This window comes from Cyprinodon variegatus, unplaced genomic scaffold (genome assembly GCF_000732505.1).
Source record: "Cyprinodon variegatus isolate N-32 unplaced genomic scaffold, C_variegatus-1.0 Scaffold112, whole genome shotgun sequence".
Taxonomy (NCBI): domain Eukaryota; kingdom Metazoa; phylum Chordata; class Actinopteri; order Cyprinodontiformes; family Cyprinodontidae; genus Cyprinodon; species Cyprinodon variegatus.
In genome coordinates, this window is record NW_015150565.1 from 1027264 (window position 1) to 1045360 (window position 18097).

At 35.3% G+C, this 18097-nt stretch overlaps 1 protein-coding gene across 1 annotated transcript; it reads left to right on the forward strand.

Annotated features, from left to right (window-relative positions):
* Nucleotides 1-717: 717 nt before the first annotated feature.
* Nucleotides 718-16995, forward strand: cdc42se1 (CDC42 small effector 1). Its single transcript, XM_015375061.1, has 4 exons — nt 718-1037; nt 7373-7477; nt 9023-9094; nt 11748-16995. The coding sequence occupies exons 1-3, from the start codon at nt 888-890 to the stop codon at nt 9089-9091; spliced, it is 324 nt and encodes a 107-aa protein (XP_015230547.1). The 5' UTR covers nt 718-887; the 3' UTR covers nt 9092-9094; nt 11748-16995.
* The last annotated feature ends 1102 nt before the right edge of the window (nt 16996-18097 follow it).

Here is an 18097-nt window from a genome sequence, read left to right on the forward strand (position 1 = left end):
TTTTTGTCAGGAATTTGGTCATGTTTGAGGAACTCTTTTGGAAATGTGGTGATTTTTAGACCATAAGAACCATTAAAGCATCTAAAAAATGTAATGAGATATCTCATTACATTTTCTTTCAGGCAGCTTACAGAGTTTCACTGGCCTAGCCTTATTTGGTAGCTTATAGTGATGTTGGTAGATATGTCTGTAACCGTTGCTCTGCTTACTGTTATGTCTTTGATTTGATGTGTTTTTTAAAGAAACTCAGTGAAGGTTAGATACGGGTCTTGTTGGCTAAGAAAACTAAAGCTGTTGGTGTATTGCCTCATAAACAGATAAAACAGATTATATAAGAAGGAATTTCAAGACTGCAGATTAATTGTGGAAATTCAGAGACTTGCTAAGCCTTTTGAGTCGGACAACCGCAGAGACATTAAAAATGATTGCTGGCTGCCGAGGCATTGAAGGGCTAATAATATAATAAATGAAAGGAAAAATGTTCCGCCTGATTGCCAAAGATGACCTTATGCAACCAGTGAATAGGGCATCTATGCACTTCCTTTATGTGAAGATAAACACAGTGTGGACTGGAATGATATGATTGCATGTTTATGTTTTAGGATGAAAAATTAAAAGTTTTTAAAGAAAGGATCTATGTCTTAGAAACTTGTTTTTGTAACCTGTCCTTTTTCCTGTTTCCACAGATATATACGCTGCACATCTTCACTTGTCAGTTTGGATTTTAAAGTTTGAACTTTTTTGTTAATCGTGAGGATCATCCAGAAGAATTTTGTGGATATCCAGATTTTTTTTTTTCCTTTTTTTTTTTTTTTTATCCCCAGTCTGAGGGGTTTACTTTGGGTTTGACCCTTTGACTGTCTACATTTGTGTGGCTTTTTGTCTGGATGCCCCAGGATTACCCACAGGCTGCAGTTCCTTCTCGGGCCTGCAGGGCGGCAGCAGAGACGAACGGCCGGCCGCTGGACAGGCAGACCGTCGGGATGAGTGACTTCTGGCATAAGATGGGCTGCTGTGTGGTAGCCAAACCCCCTCCGGTGAGACACCTGCACCATTATTCACTCTATTCCATATGTGACTACACTGTTCAGTATGAAGATGCTCTGGGAAAATCCAGTTTCATAACTAATGCAAATCTTTGTAGACAATTCCAAATCTAACCTTTTCCGGTGAAAAAACAACAACAAAAAAACACCAGTAACCTAAAGATAAAACTTTGGAAAAGTGTGGATGTACAGCTATGGTTAGAAGTGTACATACATGGTTTGTAGGCATTAATGTCATGTTTAACTTGGGCTTTTATTTTGAAAGGTGCTTCCTCCAAGGTGGAATTATTTTATTAAAGTCATATAACCAGCTTTTAATATTTTATGGACCTATTTGCTGCAAAAAATGTAACTTATTGCAGATTTTTCCAGATCTATGCACAACGTGAATCATGTGGACAGAGATAACAATATAGAGTAGATAAAGTTACAGTTACAGTTAAATGTCCCTCAGCAGGTTTCATCATGGCCTGATCATTTTTTATCCCTCAGCAACATTTTGGCACACAATTGGTGTGATATTTCAACACTTTTCTTTTGTAATTTGTAGATTTCTTTTTGAGGTTTCATGCATTTTTTTTCTCACAAGTTTTCAATAGTTTGAGGTCAAGTCTTTTGGAAGAAACATGATTTCAGCCTCCTTCCCATACTAAGATCCATTTTAATGTTTTTTTTGGTTTCATGGTTTTGTGGAAACACCAAACCGTATTCAAGTTACAGCAATCTGGCTCTTGATTTACGATTAAATTAAGTATTTTTCTCTAGGATGATGAAGAGTGTTTTCCGGTTTGAAGTCTTATAGTGATTCCCTCAAAGATAACTTTTATAATTGTTTGTAGAAAAAAAAATGTTATAAAAGACATATGACTTGGTCAGCAACTTTTAAATCTCTGCTGATGGAAACTGGCTTCCTAGCAGAAACAGATACCAGTGTTTCCAGCCTTGTGGAAGACTTGAGCTCTGGTGGTTACTGGTTTCTTCTGGGTTTTTCCTGAGTTACCGGTACTTTTCTATCATCTGGGCTTGATATTTTAGTTCATTGTCCAACAGTTACACATAGAAATCCATCTATTTATTTTCTACAATCATGTTTTCTGATGCAACCATCCCCCTGCTGCTTATCTAGTGGACAACAAAATGAAACAAACTTATACCTATAAGGGCAGATTAAAAGAACCAATCTAGCTAACAGTCATCTATATGGACTTGCCTTATGTAACCTTTGCTGCTAAATCTACCACTGTGCAGTAAACTGGAATATGTCCATGAATTTCAATCAATTTAACTTTTAATCCTTTACTTTTTACTATTATTTTACTATGCCCCTTGTGGGGGGTATGTAAATATTCCACCTAAACTGTAATATTTAACAGGCCAATTAGGTTTGTGATTAACTGAGTCAGTGCGAGTCCCTGAACCGACGCCACATGTACCCTCCTGTGCAGGTTTAGGGCAGCCAGCAGACACGGTGTACACTTCTGGGAGGAAGTTCTGCTCTGTGGTGTTTCTCTCCAGAGACCTCCTCCCTCCTTCCTCCGCATATATTTATAGTTTTCTGTTTGTTCCATTGTACCACCGCAACAATACACCTTTAACAAACACACTTGGATCCACGGCAGTGACTTCACTCTTTCTCTTTGAGGCTCTTTACTGTAAACCTGCAGCAAAGTATTTTATACATTATCAGTCATCAGACAAAACAGATGTTACTCAGTATTTTTTCTTTGGGTATCTGGACTATTTTTAACTATTTTTTTAAATATAATTGCTGAGGTGCATATCTTTTCTTAACACGTTTACAGTTTTTCCTCTTTTTAGTCTCTGTGTTATCTTTGTGTTTCAGCTTGTGTGTTTCTCTCCTTCTTCTTTTTATATCTCTATTTTTAGTGTCTATGATGATTTTTTTTCTGTTTTCTACACATTTATTTTAATAACGGATGAATTTTATTTTGTTTTTTCAACCCTTTCTAAATTATTTGCTTCTATTCTTATTTAATTTCACCTTTTAACAGCCTAATATGTGTCTTAGCAACATTGGATGCTCTCATATTACGGAATATACATTCATCCGCACAGTGACGTGTATTAAGCCGTTTTTTTCATCCTCTGCTTACCGTGAAGGGTTCTTCTGATGGAGGTCTGGGAGCAGCTGATGGATCAGTTGCATATGTCTACTTTTATTTTGAAATTCCAGCCTGTTCTTGTTTGAAGTTGGTGAATCATGTTACATGATGATGATGGTTGGGATGAAAAAGACGGAGTTGTTTATCAGCCCAACACAAAGGTTGCCAGGAGCACCCTCCCCATTTTATTCAGTAATTACAGCAGACTCAGGGTTGCGTAACATAAACTGCTTGAGGATTAGATTAGACCTCAGCTTCTTGTATCTTAAAGCGTTCTGCCGTCATTAAGATCTGGCAGTTTTAGCCGTGTTTCAAAAAAATGACCACAAGTAAATCTAAAACAGAAAGCTACAAAAAATCAAGGAAAAAGTAAGCAGAGTTTATGTAACGGTTGCCTCTGACTCAATAGTTGGAATCCTGTTTTATCAAAACTAATCTGCTGCTGTTTAAGAATCCCCCCCCGCCCACACACACACANCACACACACACACAGTATACTGCTGACATGCTCAGCTGAAATTAAAATTCAAACTCCTTCCAGTTTGTCCATCAGTGCTGCCCAGTTGCTTTTTATAAATTACGGTTGCCATGACGGCAGCTGTAGCTGTGGAGGAGGATGTGTGTAGGTCGAGCAATGAGTCACTCCCAGCTGGTTGAACATTGGATGCCGACATGCCCCTGCAGTGTGTGGTCTCACTCGGGCTTCATCTTAAAATGTTTTTTCAATAGTGGATATATTAGGTAATGATATTAAAACAAGTGTTATGATAGGGATCTAAACCTCCATCAGGCTGGACTTTCTTAGGTAGCAGCTACATTATTCTAACCTTCCACATATAATGTGGAAGGTTAGAATAATCTTCCACATTATATTATATATATCACAAACCTTCCACATATAATGTGGAAGGTTTGTGATATATTTTTCATAGTTTGCTTCAAATTTATAGAGATTTCAACCAAACCTGGGCCAAGAGTTTCATCCTAGGTATCACCTTGTTTAAGTTTTCTTCTGGACACATTATTCACCTACCTTGATCCGAAAACAAGGCGAATGCATAAAGGTTACTAAAGTAAATGGAATAACACTGGAATAGTATGACTTGTGTGCTGCATTCAAGCATCACCCACCTCATTTGTTCATTTCCACTGAACCTGAAGGATTAGGCAATAAAAATAAATAAAAAACACCACTGCATCTCAAAACAGGACCTATAAAGAATACAATAGAAATAACCTTTATAGTTCCTCAGTGGAAGAAGTTACTTGCACCAGCGGCAAATTGAAACACCAATGCAGGTGGTTTTTGTTTCAACAAAACAAAAATGTGCATGCAGTAGATGAAATTCTAATATCATATATTTATATATATCGCTATATAATTTAATTCAATATAAATGATATGACTTTTAAATACTTTTTAAATACAGTATTTATTTTTTTGTGTGTGTTTTGGATCCACATTACAGTCCATGATTACAGCATTTGTCACTAATATTTATGTAGTTTTGTCTGTTTGTTTTTTTAAAGCAAATATTTCTAAAATGTTAAGTTGTAGGAGTTTTACAAACATGGCAAAATAAATGTCTGTAGTTTGTACAGGCACTTGTGTGGGCATTATTGGCAGTCTTTCTGAGTTTTTTTTTATATGTTGATACAGAAATTATATCACATCAACTGAAATAAAGAAATGTATTGCGATATAGGTTTTTGGTCATATCCCAACCTAGTATGCAGTATGGGCAAACATACAAAGAAAGGTACTACACAGAACAAAAAACAAATAAATGAGCCGATTAGCAAGATTACCTTTTTATGCATAAAAACACAAACTGACTTTATACAGGAATTAGAAAATAAAAGATTTGTAAAAACAACAGATATACATACCTATTAAGATTGAATCTACTCTTGTCTACTTTTTATGTTTCTTTTAATTAATTGTCACTTTTTGTATGTTTATGGTTATTTTGATCTCTGTATGATGGTATACGTCGAGATTATTTTTAAAGCACATTTAACAGATACTTATATATTCAGAGATGCAGTTAGTTGATTTTTGGACCTGGTGTGATGTTCTCCACGCTTTTAGTTCCAGTGAGGATGCAGGCAGCAGCATTCTGTATCAGCTGCAGATGTCTGATTTCTTATAAGAAATCTATATTGCATTTGTCACAAATCCGGATCAAAATCCCAAACATGTCTTTGAGAACTACTCCAAAATGATGGGTTTTAAAACACAATGTACACAATAATGGAACACATTTCCACCCAACCATCAGTTTTAGTTTATAACGACTTCACCCCTGTTTGTATCAACCTGCCTCAGTAGGCCCTTTATTCAGTCATTGAATGCATGGTGAGATGCACTTTCAGTCCCATTGTTTGCTCTTGTCATTAGCAACACCAGTTTTATTGCTCTGGTGGGAATGCTTCACTAGAGAACAACAAATTGTATAGCTAATTAATCGAAATTTTCTCACACATGGAGCTCTTGGTTTTTAAACACATCTGCAAATTCCGTTTAATTACCGACTGCAAAGAAAGGCCTTGTTAATGTCCCAGAGCTTTGAAGACACCATTTCAGGAATCAACTCTTCTAAAAATGACTCGTCCTTTGGTCCAAAATCTATTCCATCAGTCATGTTTTCACTCAACAGAACAAAATCTTGCCACGTCCATGCATTGATTTCTTCTATGAATTTACCTAGAGCTTTAAAGGGTTTATAGTCACGTGGCGACTTCTTAATGTACAGATGAGTGTCGTCTGTATAGTTATGGTAGCTTATGTTGTATTTTTTGTATGAGTTAGAGGAGGCAAATAGAAATTGAATGGGTCTCTAACATTGACCCTTGTGGAACACCACATGTGATTTTTATGGTATCTGATGTAAATTTAGTTAGGACACAAAACAATCGTGTTTTCAATTTGTTTTTTTTGGCTTTTTTTGTATCTCAGTGGTGTCTTAATGTTTTGCTATATGGGTGGAAGCCCTGAACCCTATGATAATTTTACCGTTTTAGCGTTTACCGATAATTTTAGTCTTAGCTGTATAATAAATACAAAATATCATATTCAAATTAAAATAGTCAGATTTGTTTGCAGAAAACAATGTGATCTAAAGCAGAATGGGCCTGGACCTGTTAGCCTAACTAAAAAAAACAAACATATTTATAAAAAAAAAATAATAAATTGGTTTTATGTATTCTTGGTCTTTTTTCTTCTGTCTGTTCCTCAGCAGTAAGAACAAGATATGGCTCTATCTATTTTGCATTTTTTTTTTCATCTCTTTATTAATTTTTTTAAAACCTCTAATTTTTTTTTTTTTTTTTCACTTGAATTTCTTCCATAGTAATAACACAGCGGTTTCAAATCAGTGCAATAGCCGTATTAAAAAACTGTTTTCTTCTTATTAGTTTGAAAGCTGCAGCTCCTCTCATTCCTACACTCTAGGTTCCCTCTGATCTTTAAGGTCTGTCATCTTAGTTGTGTTCACCCATCGCTTTTAGATCTGCTCTGTTACATAAAGGCTCTGAATAATCCAGAGCATAAGCCTCTTAAATCACATCTAAATGGTTTTTATTGTGGTTTGGATGTGTTTCCACACAGCGGGGTTTACTGGACTATGGGAGCCAAACTAGGTTTTAATGAGGGGTTTCATTGGCTGATTCCCAGGGCTCTGACTGTCCCTGAATGCACCGAAGAAGCTGACCCCTGAAGAAACCTTTAATTAAACCCTGATTTCAGGTGTCAGTAGTTTCCTAATATGACATCCCTTGTAATTAATTATTTGATGCGTGTTTTCTATTATAGAGGCTAAACTTGCAGGTTCCTCTGGTGATTTTCCCCTGTTTCTCCCTCTGTTGCGTCATTTTTTTTGTTCCTACACGATTCACTGGGGTGATTTGAGACTGGGAGAATGTGAACGTGTGGAGACACATCAGAGACAGACCATCAGAGGAACAAAAGAGATGCTTAAGAAAGACCTTAACTGTTTCTTCACCAGCATAGTCACATTAAGACGCATTCTTTTTTTTGCAATTAATTCGACAAGTGATATATGAGGAGAATAAAGATGGCTAAAGCAACGTGTGACCATCTATTGCTATAAAATCATGTTTAATTTCACTAGCGACCTTCGTCATCTGGGTTCACTGATAAGGAGAGAAGAGCAAGTGAATAATCTGTCTGTTTCTGTCTAGAAGAAAAAGAGGAGGAAGATCGACCGCAGCATGATCGGAGAGCCAACAAACTTCATCCACCTCACGCATATCGGCTCTTCAGAGATGGGAGATGGTTTGCAGCCGGTGAGACAGCACTAAAGTTTAATCTGTAATTCTAAGGCATTACCTTCATTTGTTCTGTTTAGTGACCGTCTACCAGGACAGAAAGTAAAAAGTGGAGATCTGCAGCTTCTTAGCAGACAGAGATGACCAGGCTTCAGTCCAACATGAGGACAGAGAGGCTCTGTGTGTGTGTCAGGAAGTGTCTTGTGGCACTGCATCCTTCCTGCTTCTATTTTCGCTTTACTGTCTTACAACTGCCATGTGGAAAGCACTCTGGGAGCCACTGAGGTCTTTCTAGAGCAGCCCAAAGATTGTGCCTCGGTCTTCCTTTTTTTAATAACCCATTGCGTATGAAGCGATGCAACCATAAATCAAGAAGAGACTGAGGTTTTCCAGCTGTAGCCTATTTAGGTGATAAAATATTCAGAATCAATGTGGTTTCAGAAGATGAACCTTTTCTAAATGTATTTCAGGCTGAAGAGAATTAAAGTTTTGGCTTATAACAGTAAACAGTTGATTGATTGTCTCACAGGGATAGATGTGTATCTTTGACTAACACCAAAATTCTGGTTATATAACGATCAGTTCATCAAAGTAATATATGACAGTATAATGCACTAAGAGTTGTGTGACGTAAACACATGATATCACTTCCCCTGTCTGGCCTGAGTCAGCAGGGAGTCTTCCTTCTGTGTGAGATCACAGGGTAAATATGTGTGGATACGTTTCTACTCACCTCTTCCTTTCCCCCGTTTTTCTTTTGAGGCCCATGAACATTGCAAGGCAAATAAGATCATTGTTGCACGTGGGAAGAAAGTTCATTTTGAGAAATCCATGCCCTACATCGCTGTTTCCCAACCTTTTTGGACTCGTGTACCCTTTTTGGCATTTTGTCTTACCATGAGTACTCCTCTCAGTCAAAAGTACTGATGATTGTCCACGGGGTTTATACAGGAATAAGTATCTCTAATTTAATGCTTTTTATTTGCTCTTTTAATTCTCTTAGAAATTATTTTAATGCCATCATCAAGTAAACATGACTCTCATATATATATATATTAGCCTTTTCTCCACCTCTGGCTTCTTTACTGAACATACGGCTTCACGATCAACCGGAAGCAGTTCCGCGCAAATATATCACAATATAATACATCTGATGAAATTGTTTTTAGAAACTTTTTTTTTTTTTTTTAATAAAGCATTTTAAATGCCATGATAATAATCCCATTTAATTAATTTTAATGTAAATTAAGGCCTTAATGAAAAGAAATTACAATTTAATGAGTTTTAATGATTTTTAATGACCCACGGAAACCCTGGTCCAAAAATGGACATTCAATAACTGATTATAAAATAAAGACTATTTTACTTAAGTCTCTTTATGCCTAGAATTTTACATTCTAAGTATCAATAAATCAATGTTTTCCTAAGCTGCTTATGGAACTGTTTCCTCTAGTAAACATAATGACCCAATGTTGTTTTAAATCTGTAATTCTCTTTTACTGTGCTTTGTTGTTGCTTGAATTAAATGACTTAATCCTTTGTTTTTCCTTTTTTTTTTCACAGTCAGGGTCTGTTCAAGAGCAGATGAGGTCCAAAGGCCCGAACATGAACTGCAGAAACAGCCTGTTATAGCCGGTAAGCACAACAAACGCTGCTCTTAGAAATAATATATTTCTTCTGACCCTGTTTGACCCTAAACCTGACCACAGCCGTGTCACTGTCCAGCCAAAAAGTAAAAAATAAATAAATATATATATATACTGTACATATATTGGCTTTTGTTAGAGCTGAACAGTAATCTGTATTAGATAGTATTTTTGACTCATCCATCTACTCAATCCACAGTTTCATCAATTATTTTCCTGTTTTGTAGAATTCAGGCTCAAATATACAAAGAGTTATTATCATTTGTTTATATGTTCAATAGGAACAGGGTGCGGTAAACAATAACCTGATGTGCTGCCTAGAACATCAATGTTTTATAATTTAGATCAAACTGGTATGGCATCTGTTGCTCTGCTATAGAACCAATTGTTGTTCCTTTTTCAACACAACCTAGTATTACATCTGCACCACTGCGAGCCATTATAGGAAGTTAGATTTGTATAACGTCCATGAACCATTGCTTTGAAATTGTCACGTATTCTAAGTACTCTGAAAATATCACACAATCTATTTTATTTTGCATCACTGCTTTCGAAAAAGACAGAAGTTAAAGAAAAACACAAAGAGAAGCAGAAACAGACATTTGAAAGCTTTAAACCACCAGCAGTGAACTGTTTCAAAACCAACATAAAGAAATGTCTTTAAAAGCTGTGAGTTATAGGTGTTGTGTAGCTTTGAGGAATTACATGGTGCTCAGGAGTTATATTCTGAAAAAATACAAACAACAGAAAAACAAACCAGCACTGTCCAGTCTTGAAGAGGCTGTACTAAATCATACGCACAGAAGTTGTCAGGTTTCTGTTACTTATAGCTTAATTGTGGAAAACATTTTTTACCCCATATTTGACCCCGTCCCTTTTGCAATGCTTCAACAACAATAACCCTGACCTCTGCATTAAGTGTGGTCTAGAGGAGGGCACAGTATATCACTGCATGTAGACCTGCCCTAAAATTAGGGAATATTGGGAAAAGGTAATAGAACGAGTCTCTGACTACAGCTCTATAAGAATACCCGTCCGTTCTAAGTTGTTCATTGTCGGACTTGTCCCAAGAGACTTAAGATTGACGAATGCTGAGAAAAAGATGGTGTATATGTGCTAATTACAAGCTACTGCATTGCTATCTCATGGAAAGCAATGGAAGCACCGTTTTTCAACGTTTGGTTCAAGACCCTGTCTAACACTGGCCATGGAAAAATTTACTTATGCTAAAAAGGGAAAGCTACAAAGTTTCTACAAAGTTTGGGAACAATTTATAGACTTCTTAAAATACTAGTGAGATGTACAAGATGCATTGGCCATATATTTCAACTTTCTGATTTTGTATTATAGATATTGTAAGAGGTTGTTTTTTTTCCTTTCTCTCCCTTTTTATCCTCCTTCTTTCTTTTTTCTTTTTTTCAATGCTGTTTTGTGTCTGTTTTTTAAAATTATTTGAAATAAGTAATTTCCTTCTATGTTGCTAAACATGTAATTTTTATGTGTGTTGTTGTTAAAGTTGGAAAATTTTATAAATAAATAAAAAAAACAACTTTGAGATATGGAAGCTAAGAGGTGCAAATGCCCTGCAAATACATACAGTACTGCAAGACAAACTGTAAAGAATGCAACAAATGAATGTCACTAGACCAGAACCTAACCCAAGACATAAATGGGATGCTAAACCAGATCTTATTTGGAGGAAAGAAAGAAAATGTGTGTTTACTTTATATTAACTGTACTCACTTAATTTCTCGGAGCATCACGTTTTTGTCTTTACTTAAACACATAACAGTCTCAATTAGAGTTGCTTCCCTCTGTGGTCTGGAGCAATTTTGTAGGTTTTCTTAAGATGCAGCTGTTTTTGCTGTTTGCAGCAATTTAATATATGTATATTTTGTGTTTTGTGTGAGTGTGAGTGCTAGTATCATTTATGTGTTTGCAGCACATTTTGAATTTCCCCTGCTTGGCACTTTGCTGCTCCCTAGTTTCTAGAATCGCTGCGTTTGTCCTTTTCATGTGTTTTAGGTGTTTCTCTGTTAGTCTTATGTTACTATTAGCTAGTGTGTTCTAGTCTAATTCAGTCTGCAGTTCTTTTGTTTTCTGTTTGGTGTACATTTATGCATTTGCAGTGTGTTTGCACCTCTCCACCAATACAACAGGATATCTAAAAGTCCTCATGATAAAAAAAAACAACAAAAACAAACATGTAGCACTGATGTAGAAAGGGTAGAAAGAAAAACACAAAACTACAAAAGCCTAATTTTCTCTTATCGGCTGTTTATGTGTTACCACACTTCGAGAGCTGGGTGCTACATAGCGGCTGAAAACTTATAAAGCCTTTATTAAAAAGTTGTGGAGCAGATTTTTTTTAACAGTTACTGATTTGAGAAGAGAATTAAAAACTGGATAAAATATTTTGATATATAAATGTTGATTTATTATTGGCATATGTAATCCATTATGTTAAAAGCCCCCTCTGATGACTGTTTAGAGTATATATATATTTATAGTACATCAGCTGTTGGACACCTTGAGCAGTAATGTAATCTTAATCTATGAATGTAAGGAATTATATTATCTTACCTGTATACTGATTCAGATTATTTCTTACCCATTGTGTCCATTTGCTTAATATGTTCCAGGATTGTATTAAATTGACTCTGACCAGCTGACTGACCTCCTCCGCACTCTAAACCTCTGAGCCTGTCCTCCAACACCCCGCTGATGGCTTCACCCACCTCACTGACGACTGTTAAAGTGTCGCTCAACAAATGTTGCACCCTTTGTGACCTTCACTTCAAATTGTCTAAACAAATGTTAAAAAAAAATATTTTTATATATATATATATTTCTTTTTCACTCTGGTCCAATCTGAAACTAGCAAGCCAAACGAGAACGATACAGATGTCTTCTGAAGTGATCCTGTTTAATCCAGGATCTCAGATTCCTACAGCTGTCTTCACTGTTAGATTATAAAAGTAAAAATTCCCTGTAAAGACTTAGAGATGTTAATTCCTGAAAATATCTCCCATCAGTATTAATTAGACAAAGAGCTGGCACCACCTGGTCCAGTATACTTTACTGCAGTACTGTAAACTGAGTTACCGTAAAATGAAAATCTGATTTGTACTATAAGAAGAGGATTTAAATGCATGTATTAGAATGCTTTGCTTCTTGGAAGCTTCTCGGATGGATCTTCATTTTCGGATGTTTTATTCTGCTTAACTCAGCATCCCGCCTCTGTGTTTGGTTTTTTTCCTTCTGTTCCCTAACTATTTAACTTCACTGGGTGTCTCATGGCATCGTTGGATTTTATTTCCCAGAATGCTTCACTTTGGCCATCCCCTGCTGCTGGTGCTCAATGATGACAGAGGCTTATTTTAAGAAGACAGGAAAGTCCCATGAATCCTGCTACACTGGACTGGAGTGTGTGTGTGTTGAGGGGGGGCGTGGTGTGTGAGTGTAAATTTTAAAATCTGAACTGTGTGGGGGAACTTCAGTAATTTTATAAGTAGACATTTATGGTAAGTCCTTGGCCTTTCTTTTTAAAGAACCCGGTTTGAGGTCATGGGACTGCATTATGTCAGCAGAGGTCCTAAAAAAGACAGAAAAGAAGCACAAACATGTGAATTTGTGTGTCATAGTGTTGCCATTTTAAATATACACTTCCCACATGTCTGCAAGTTCTGTTTTTACCTTTATTTTACTCTTTAAAAGTTGTTCCCAGTGCTGGCTTGGGAAATGAAAAGCGTTTTTTTTTATTTCTAGTGTTTTAATACATTTCATGCTGCATTTGGTAGAGGATTTAGAGTTTGTCTGCTTTGCAGTGTGAATGCTTGACCTGAAAGGAAAGTTATTTGTAATTGTATTATCTTTTTGGGGGGATTTACTGTGTAACATCTTCAGAATTTATCCAGCTCATTTCCTTGGTATCCTGCTTATCTTGTTTTGCTTGTTAATTTTTTTTATTTTATTTTTGAGATTTAAATCTATATTTGGATAAAGTCAAAGGTTCTGTGTTTCAGTTTTTTGAGCAAAAGATTTTAAAAACGTATAGATATTGTGGAACTGAGTAATATTTTAAAAACCGCTGAGCTTTGATATTTACATTAGATAATTTTTTTTAAAAAGAAAGTCTATAAAATTTGTTTAGGTTATTTTTTATTTTTCTTTCTTTCTTTTTTTTTTTTTTTTTTTTTGGTTGATTTGATTTTAATTCCAGCACTTTTTAAGAAATAAATCTTGTGCAGTGCCAAATAACTGTATAGACCCTTTGGAGCAAGTATTTTTTGAATAATTCAACTTCTAATGTAAATACTTTATTTTATACTTTTGAATTTGTACCTACTGTACATTACGTTCCAAATTGATCATCAGTGAGCTATGTAACACACCATAAAAACACTGAGAACAAGAAAATATGTATATGTCCACTGATTTTTATGTCTCTAAATTTGTTACATTATCAAATTATTAAATATTCAGATATTTAACAGGGATGAAAGTGCAGACTTGTGTTGTAAATTACATATTTGGTATTTTTTTGTTTCTTATCCAACAATCTTTTGATTAAGCCAAGCAGATATGTCAAAGTAAACATTTTATAATGATAATTCTATTTTAAAGAAGTAGTGAGAAAAAACTGTTCTAATATTTTTTTGCAATTAAATTATATTGAAATTGAAAAATACACTGAAGCTAATGATAGCAACGCAGCATATGTTTGCTATCGAAAATTGGTGGTTTTTCTTCCCCTGTAAAGAATTGTTTTAAAAGTACAGGAAAAATTAGGTAAAATTTTAATAATTTTAATAATTAATCGTTGGTGCAAATTTTACATTTGAGAACCATGAACATATGAAAAGTAACTGCTAATAGGAAATGAAAAAAGAATATTTAGAGAAGGATGAACCTATTAAAGAACGTTTAAACAGTAGAAATGCTTAAAAAAATGACAGGTGCATTACTAAAGGATTACAGAAATAAAAGAATAATACCGCTAAACAGTCAATTATTTCTCCATTTGAGCAAAAGATAGCATTAGCACTTCAGTGGAACTGCTAATGAACATTTTGTGGTTTCAATATTTGCACCTTTTCGCTTAATGTATTCACTTTTCTAAAGAAATATGGGCCGATCTACAGAGGGTGTTTGATAATTTCATATTAATATGCTGAGATGCAGCACAGCTAGTTGTTAGGGGCGGTACACCTGACTTTTTTTCTGGTATTGCATTTTACCACATGACAAATGCGCTTTGCCTCTCTGAAACTGAATTTCTGTTTAATGCTTATCATCCCTGTTCTCATATCGGCTTAAATTTCAACTCCAATGTTCAGTGAAATATACTTTTAAAACAGAAACTTTTTCTTCAGTGGGAACAAAGATAATCAGTTAAATGCAGCTAAAGCAAACCCTGATTTGAATTTAAACTATTTTGCCCAGTTGAGCTTCTGGATGTATGAAAACAATGTTAATCTAAACTGTCAACCTGTGCATTTACACCAATTAAAAAACAGATCAGTTGTGAGACCATTTACAATGATGTGATATTTTTGAAGGGTTTCTGTCAGGTTTCCTTAAAGCCCAGAAGCAGAGCTGGAAGTAAAGTTATATTCAAAGATAAACCTAAACATGTCCTGTTTAATTTGAAACCTTTCCTCCTAGTATCACTTGAATATTTGAATGTTGGAGGGATCAAATGTTTAAATTACATTTGTATAATAGGTTCTATTGCATTAATGATGACGATGCTTCCTCACACTTCATTAGATAAGGCAAGGCAAATTTATTTGTATTCCACAATTCAGTACAAAGACAATGCAAAGTGCTTTACATGATTAAAATATAGGAAAATAAAACAAAATCAAAGCAAGTAGGGGAAAAAATAAAAAAAATAAAATAAAAAAAATGTAGAAACAAAAAAAAAACAATAAAAAACAGTTGGACTAAAGAGAATAAAAAAGTTGAACTAATGTTATGAAATACATTAGGGTCTGGTTCTTTGGCTATTACCCAAAAACTGTATATCAATGTTTCTACTAAGCAAACTAATAGACATCATTGGACATGTTTTCTTTGCTATTACATAAAACAGGGATGTTCAGATTCATTCCCGCTTGCATTAAAGCTGATGTGAGTGCTGCAGCACAGTTAGCTGCTATATATTGTAATTTTCTGCAGTTTTTGGACAATATGCTGGAATTCTTTTAGAATTAGATTCTTTTTTATTTTGATTTAAACACATGGGAGCCATTAAGTCGCATAATAAGTGGTTGCTTACTAGTAAAATTGGTGTCTCCGAGAGTATTATTTAAATTTTTCATGAGTGTTGAAATTCTTTGAATTCTGAGTTGAAATAAGAACCAAAGCAAAAATAAATGCATTTGCATCTAACAAAATGAATACTAGACATACACTTTGGGAAATCCCAGGGCTGCATGGAAACAGCTGAGTCATGGTGTTGCCCTCTTTCTGCTGTAGTCATAGAGAACATCCATTTCCTCCCTGTGGTTATCATTAAAGATGCTGGAATTTCTGTTTAAGGGAAAATCAGAGCTGTAGTTTCAGGTCATAATACTGTTTATACGCAAGAGTCTTTTTATTGTATTAGTTCATTAAGGGCTAATTTAGGCTTTTTATTGACTACCCAACAATTCTAATTAAGATTTTTTTACTCAAAACTATGTGTTTTCACTGACTTGGAAGTTTCTAATAGATTTTTTTACTGAAATATTCAAAGTTCATGGCTTGGATGCTCAAAATTATGCAAAACAATAGTTGAGCTACTTGCTTCTGTGTAACAGAGCTTTATGAACGACTCTGGGCCCATTTGGACGCTACATGTTTGAAGACTTTCTATTCTCCTGGCGTGGAGATCTAATGGACAAAAAGTTCTCACATTTATGTTGACCTTTTGTCACCTTCTCCGTTTCTTCTCATCTTTTTTGTGGAAAGTCTAACCTGTTCTCTGGCTGACGAAGTATAGTTCCTTTTGTTTATCTCAACCACAGTTTCTCCCTTCCTCTTCCTCATCCTGCTTGATTCCCATCTACGCTTAGAGTCCAACAACACTGGAAAACACTTTTCCTTCAAACTCACCTTAATGTAGGAGCAAAAATCCGATGTCTATCACTTCTGTGGCAACATCAACTATCCCTGTATTTTTTGTTTTGTAAGGTAGTTCTTTTTCAGTACCTGTGTTATTTTCTGAATATATGTCACAAACCATTGCTGTATTCATGTATAATCTATAAAATACTGATCAGAAATCTCTATGTGGATCTAAGATTCCAGAACAAATATGAATAAACCTGCTTGTACTCAATATATGTCGAAAGTCGTTCCAGTGACAGTCTGAGATTTGAGGAACAAACTGAAACATGTCCTAATCCTCTTTGAGATGTGCAGCTGAAAGTCTGAGATCTGAAAGAGGCATGGTTTAAAGTTTACAACCCAATCTGGTGTAGAACATGAGATTTCCATCTGGATTTAATGTTTCTTTATAAACTCAGCAAAGCTTAATAAACAATGTGGAACCCATTATAACAAAGGTTTTTTTTTATCTTAAGCTTTAAGATAAATTTGTTGGGATGTGATGCAATTGCTGTTTACAATTTTCAACTGTTGGTTTAGTTTATCATCGATGAGAAATACAATTTCCCCCTAATTGCTTGAAATGTCTTTGCCTCCATGTGCAGTGAAAGCATTTATTTTTTGTTATGAGTGGGGGATTCGTGCGTGACTGATGATAAATGTTTGTGTTTGCAGTTTGGGTTTTGTTATGTAACCTGATCCTCCATGGCAGGAACAGACCTACAGACTGACTCTCTTCTTCTTATGTAATAAGTTTCTCATGGCGGCTGAATAAATCTGCTGTTTTCTCCTCGAGTTCCTGTCCTTCTGTGTGTGGGTGTGTAATCTAAGAGCCTTTTATCATAAGCATGGACATGTTGGAAAGTGAAGACTATTACAGTGATGAACTGCAGGAAAAAAAAAAGATAATGTGCTGCTTTTCAATTCTTTACAGTAGACTCAAACTTTCCCCCCAAAATATGAACAAATTTTAAGGAAGGAGAGTTTTCCCAATTAAATAATAAACCGATTTACCTGAACTGCATGCTTCTAAATAGCTCTATAGTTGTAGATATTACATTTTTGTAAACAACTGCAGAATCATTGACTGCAGAAAACAAGATAAAAGCTGATTTGATCTGAAATTTTTGAATTTTTGTGCATATTGGACACAAAAATGGATGTTTAACATACAACTTTTTTACCAAAAACTACAAAACGTTAAGAGTAATTTGGTCTTACGTAATTCAAACAAAAAAATTCTATGAAGTATAGGAAACTTTAAAATAAAATGTGCCTAATGTTTTTTTCTGTGTGTATCGTGAGTGCAGCCTTTCCTACTACTACATGTTTTGACCCAGTTCAAACAAGGCGTCACACTTCAGGATCACGTTTTATTACAAGCAGCTGCACAGAGACCACAGGGCTGAAATAATGATGGTTAAACTTTGCGTTTCCACAGCAACCTGAGTCCAACACCAAAACGGGGGGGGAGCAACACGGGCGGAAAAATGAAAGATGTGGTCGCTGCTGGCTTGTTTGGAGCTGAGTGTGTGGGAAACACATGCACACACTTAACATCCACGATTTTACAGGATCGCCGTGTTCCAGCAGCTAGACTTTATTGCGAAATGACCCTTTGTTTAGGAAATTACTCATTTGGCTGAAAAAAGTAAACATTTGTTTGATAGGTTAAATGTTGAGAAATCCTACAATGTAACTGATTAATGTTGAGTTTCAGATGTAAGTAAGTTTGTAGTTTTTTATTTGAGAAAGATAAGGATTATTAGTTCAATTTCTATGCTTTTAAAGGATGCATTGATTTGCTGGCAGCCTGGTTACTAATAATGATGTCAATCACAAGTCAAACCTAAAATGAAAGCTGATCATTCTAATTGTACAGTCGTTCTCCATCCTG

What these genes read in the sequence shown, in the direction of transcription:
- cdc42se1 (XM_015375061.1), top strand. Translation starts at nt 888, where the DNA reads ATGCCCCAGGATTACCCACAGGCTGCAGTTCCTTCTCGGGCCTGCAGG. An exon ending in TGGTAGCCAAACCCCCTCCG is followed by an intron (nt 1,038 to 7,372) that starts GTGAGACACCTG and finishes GTTTCTGTCTAG; the next exon opens with AAGAAAAAGAGGAGGAAGAT. An exon ending in TGGGAGATGGTTTGCAGCCG is followed by an intron (nt 7,478 to 9,022) that starts GTGAGACAGCAC and finishes TTTTTTTCACAG; the next exon opens with TCAGGGTCTGTTCAAGAGCA.